Source organism: Dendroctonus ponderosae, unplaced genomic scaffold, assembly GCF_020466585.1.
Source record: "Dendroctonus ponderosae isolate FM_Combo_2020 unplaced genomic scaffold, Dpon_F_20191213v2 Dpon_F_20191213_12, whole genome shotgun sequence".
Classification (NCBI taxonomy): domain Eukaryota; kingdom Metazoa; phylum Arthropoda; class Insecta; order Coleoptera; family Curculionidae; genus Dendroctonus; species Dendroctonus ponderosae.
Genome location: NW_026017316.1, coordinates 1,618,089 through 1,622,563, shown reverse-complemented (window position 1 = coordinate 1,622,563; position 4,475 = coordinate 1,618,089). Strand labels below are relative to the sequence as shown.

Sequence of the window (4,475 nt, the reverse complement as noted above, 5' to 3'; positions counted from 1 at the left end):
ATTTTTACTCCTGGTTTGTCGAATTCATTTTTTTCCTTGTCTGTTTTTGTGATGCAAATGGAGATTTCGTTATTGCACACTCGGAGCGGGTTTACCGTTACGCTATTTGCTGCGCTTTGTGTCTATTCCTATGTCGTTTTTTTTTAATTTGAAAATTTTGAACGTCTGATGCGAATGGAGTTTTCGGTCAGCGACTATTTTTCCTTATTAATTTTTGTCACGTTGAAAATTCAGCTTTTCAGTGACCAAGAGAGTTTTTGCCGTGCAAACCACAAACTGGGTTTAGCCTTTAACAGGACACGTTCTGCGGTTTTATTTAACTCGCTTGCTACAAGTGGAGTTTTTGTCGTTGAACACTCGAAATCAGTTTAGCGTTACGTTATTTGCGATTAACGTCCATTTTTCCGAATTGGTTTTTGCTACTTTGAATAGTCGCCTCTCCAAATTCGAAGAGAGTTTTTGCAGGGTCATCCAAGAAATGAGTTTAGCATTGAACGACGAAAACGTTTTACTGTTGCTGATATTTTGTTTTCGCTATTTTCTCGAGCTTTTATTTAACTCGCTTGCTACAAGTGCAGTTTTTGTCGTTGAACACTCGATATGGGTTTAGCGTTACGCTATTTGCGATTAACGTTTATTGTTACTTTTAGTGGTTTTCTTCGCGCCACTTTCGTATATCAGTAGAGTTTTCGTCGTGTACTAATGATGGCTGTTAATTCGGTTTGGTTTATTGCTATTAATTTTATGTTTGGTGATGATTAACGTTATATATGGGGGGTTTTAGTCGAGACTGATTCCATGCGAGGGAGTTTTCGCAGTGTTAGTGGCTTAATTCGGTTTGGTTTATTGCTATTAATTTTATGTTTGGTGATGATTAACGTTATATATGGGGGGTTTTAGTCGAGACTGATTCCATGCGAGGGAGTTTTCGCAGTGTTAGTGGCAAACGTTATTTGCGATCGGTGTCCATTTTCTGGTTTTTGTTTTCAGATGTGCGACTAGCCGCCCTAGAATGCTTGGTGGAATTTGTGAAAGCCGATGGAAAAATGGACGATTTACGTCACGTCCTGGACATCGTGGAAACGGATCCCGATCCAGGGCTGCGCCACAAACTGGCGCTAATCCTGGTGAAGAATCCGCCCTTTAAGCGCGCGCATCGCTCCAAACTGGACGTTCCCGAGTTGGTCGAGCGCATTTGGGGCAACATCAAGTAAGTAACCGCATTACTTGCCTAGTCGTTCACCCTGTTATTTTGCCGATTGCTCCCTCTAGCGGAATGCTGTCGCACGACACCCGAATCCGGTGCGACTTGGTCGATCTCTATTACACCCTGTACGGGAACAGGCGCCCCATCTGTATCCCGTTGCCCGAACTGTCGGGCCTAATGAATCTGGCCAAGCCCGATATGAAGAAGCTGAAGGGCCCCATTCCGCGTCTGGCGCACTCCGAGAGCGCAGAACCGAAAAAGGAACCCAAAGCCAGCCCCTGCGCAGTCAAAGTCAAGGAGGCGCCGCCCGAGGCCACGCCCCTGGACGCCGTCCAGGCCAGGGTCAAGGTGAGTGTTGCTTGAGGCGGTAGATGGCGCCTTGTACAGCACAGCTCAATTACAGGCGGAGTTGCCAACTGTTGCCGATGCGACAATGGAAGAGCCGGCAAAGCAGGAATTCTTCTCGGACAATTCGGTGTCGTTGCCCGGCCTGGGCCAGACCGGGCCTGTCGGCTTCGAGCCCGGGATGTTCAAAAAGGAGGAGGGGGACGCCCATGGAGTCAAACATAAGGACAGGGGCGACAAGACGGACCCTTCGGGAATTAAGGTAGGGATTTGGGTCGTTTTTCAATGTCAAAACTGACGCTTCCTGATTCCGGTTGTTTGCAGGCGAAAAAGCGGAAAAAGGACAAGAAAAAACACAAGCATAAACACAAGCACAAGCACGAACATAAACACAAAAAGGAGCGCGTGAAGAAGGAGGGGGAGACCGCATCGAGCACTCGGGACGAGACCACGCCCAGCTCGACCAGCTCGACCCCCAGCCCCAATCCGCCCGGCGAGTCAATGGGTTAAGGGGTGGGGGTTTAAGCAAGAAACGCTTATTCAGATAGGATTATATTTATGTTAACTGTCGATTATATAGAATAGTGTGTGCCTGTCACGATAAAATAGGTTTTACACATTGTAATAGTTAAATTTCCATTGGGATATGTGTCAATAAACAAGAACAGTTATTTTCTATTAATTGACTCTCTCTCTCTCTCCCGATTTTGCGCCGACAGTGAAATTTCCAATAAAACTGTGCGAAAACTCCCTGCTCCCGTTATTCTAGCAGTGCCCTTTCCCCTCTTTGCGAGTGCAGATTTCGTCGTGCAACCTTCGCAAGACTGTGCGAGAACTCTCCCTTGCTCCCGCTATCTTGAACATTCTGCTTTCCCGGTAGAAATCGACTGCGCCAAACACTGAAATTTCCGGTGACGCTGTGCGAAAACTCTCTTTGACTCCTGCTCTTCTCGCTATCTCCTTCAACATTCTGCTCTCCTGGTAGAAATCCACGGCGCCGAAATATTGAAATTTCCGGTGAAGCTGTGCGAAAACTCTCTTTGACTCCTGCTCTTCTCGCTATCTCCTTCAACATTCTGCTTTCCTGGTAGAAATCCGCGGCGCCGAAACATTGAAATTTCCGGTGACGCTGTGCGAAAACTCTCCTTGACTCCTGCTCTTCTCGCTACCTCCTTCAACATTCTGCTTTCCTGGTAGAAATCCACGGCGCCGAAACATTGAAATTTCCAGTATAACAGTGCGAAAACTCTCCTTTGCTCCCGTTATCTTGAACATTCTGCTTTCCTGGTAGAAATCGACTGCGCCGAAACAATGAAATTTCCGGTTAAGCTGAGCGAAAACTCTCTTTGACTCCTGCTCTTCTCGCTATCTCCTTCAACATTCTGCTTTTCCGGTAGAAATCAATGGCGCCGAAACATTGAAATTTCCAGCAAAACAGTGCGAAAACTCTCCCTTGCTCTTGCCATCTTGAACATTGTGCTTTCCTGGTAGAAATCCACGGCGCCGAAACATTGAAACTCTCAGTAAAACAGTGCGAAAACTTTCCCTTGCTCCCGCTATCTTGAACATTCTGCTTTCCCGGTAGAAATCGACTGCGCCATCATTGAAATTTCCGGTGACGCTGTGCGAAAACTCTCTTTGACTCTTGTCGCGAAATCTCCCCTCAACAAAGTCGACGTTGCGCACTGCAATTTCCAGTAAAACATTTCGCCAATAGAGAGCATCTACAAGCATAAAAAATAGCGTAACGCTAAACTCGTGCTCGCTGCCGCTCGGCAGCAGCATGTTTACAGACTGACCACGCCCAGCTCCCCACTCCCGCCGGCGAGCCAATAGGATAAGGGTGATGGTACAGCAACTGAAACGGCCATTCAGAGTAGATTCTATTTATTTTAAATATTAATTATCGATTACATAGTATAGTGTGTGTGCCTGTCAGGATAAAATAGGTTATGTACAATGTAATAGTGAAATTTCCATCGGGATATGTGTCAATAAACAAAATCGGTGATTTTCTATTAATTAACGCTCTCTCTCTCTCTCTCCCGTTCATTGAGTCTGGTCACGGACCAGTTGGAAACGGTCAGCAACTGACCGCGCATGCGCAGCAAGTCAAAGCCGTTTGTTTCAACGTGCTGCGCTTGCGCCGCGCAATTGTCCGCGAACAGGCGTGAGTCTGTTGGCGCAGCCCACCCATTCAATGGGTGGGGGGATGGCTAAATGTGGGTGGGTGGGTGTGTGTGTGTGTATATACATCGACATGAAAGCGTAACTTTGATTGGTCAATGATATAAAAATAATTGTACTACGGCTACGCTTCTAGGCAACGATGCGCCGCAAAACGATGCGCGGCAACGGTGCCTGGCACGAGGTGGGGGGGCGCAACCGCCCATCTGACAAACCACGCCTATTTACAACAACGTTACTCAATCGTGATTATTTATTTATACTTTATACAAGTGCAACGGGGCTGGGGTGGGGGGAGGGCGGTTGGAGTGGAGCGGGGGGCGTTGCAATTCAATCAAATTAAAAGCTCGTTCACACGCTGACACTCATGTATGATTGGATTGTTGTGACGTGAATGACGCAACGTCATTGTCTGAACAGTTGAATCAGTCACATGGAAGTGTGGAAATGCGTAAACGAGCGTTGCTACGGCAACTCCCCCCTCCTCGCTGCTCTTCTCCCCACCACCTCCACCACCACGCAAAAACTTCATTCACTCACAGTGGCGCACGCGCGTTTTGCGGCCGGCACATCGCGCCCCCCAACGATAAACATTTGAACTAAAAACGACCCTACATGGCTAGAAACGAACGAATTAATTAATTACTTACAATTCTGGATCGATGATTTCCCTTAACTAGAGATAACTAAGTGTTTAATTTAAGTAACGTTATTATTACTTTTCCTGGACATATCT

The 4,475-nt window shown here is 46.8% G+C and overlaps 1 protein-coding gene across 1 annotated transcript in view; it reads left to right on the top strand.

Annotated features, from left to right (window-relative positions):
* Positions 1 to 2,234, top strand: part of LOC109534031 (transcription initiation factor TFIID subunit 2) — a 5,675-nt gene extending 3,441 nt beyond the window's left edge. The window contains exons 9-12 of the mRNA XM_048663059.1: positions 991 to 1,210; positions 1,273 to 1,555; positions 1,611 to 1,814; positions 1,877 to 2,234. Coding sequence (XP_048519016.1) covers positions 991 to 1,210; positions 1,273 to 1,555; positions 1,611 to 1,814; positions 1,877 to 2,062 — 893 coding nt within the window. The 3' untranslated portion in view covers positions 2,063 to 2,234. The remainder of the gene's footprint in view (positions 1 to 990; positions 1,211 to 1,272; positions 1,556 to 1,610; positions 1,815 to 1,876) is intronic.
* The last annotated feature ends 2,241 nt before the right edge of the window (positions 2,235 to 4,475 follow it).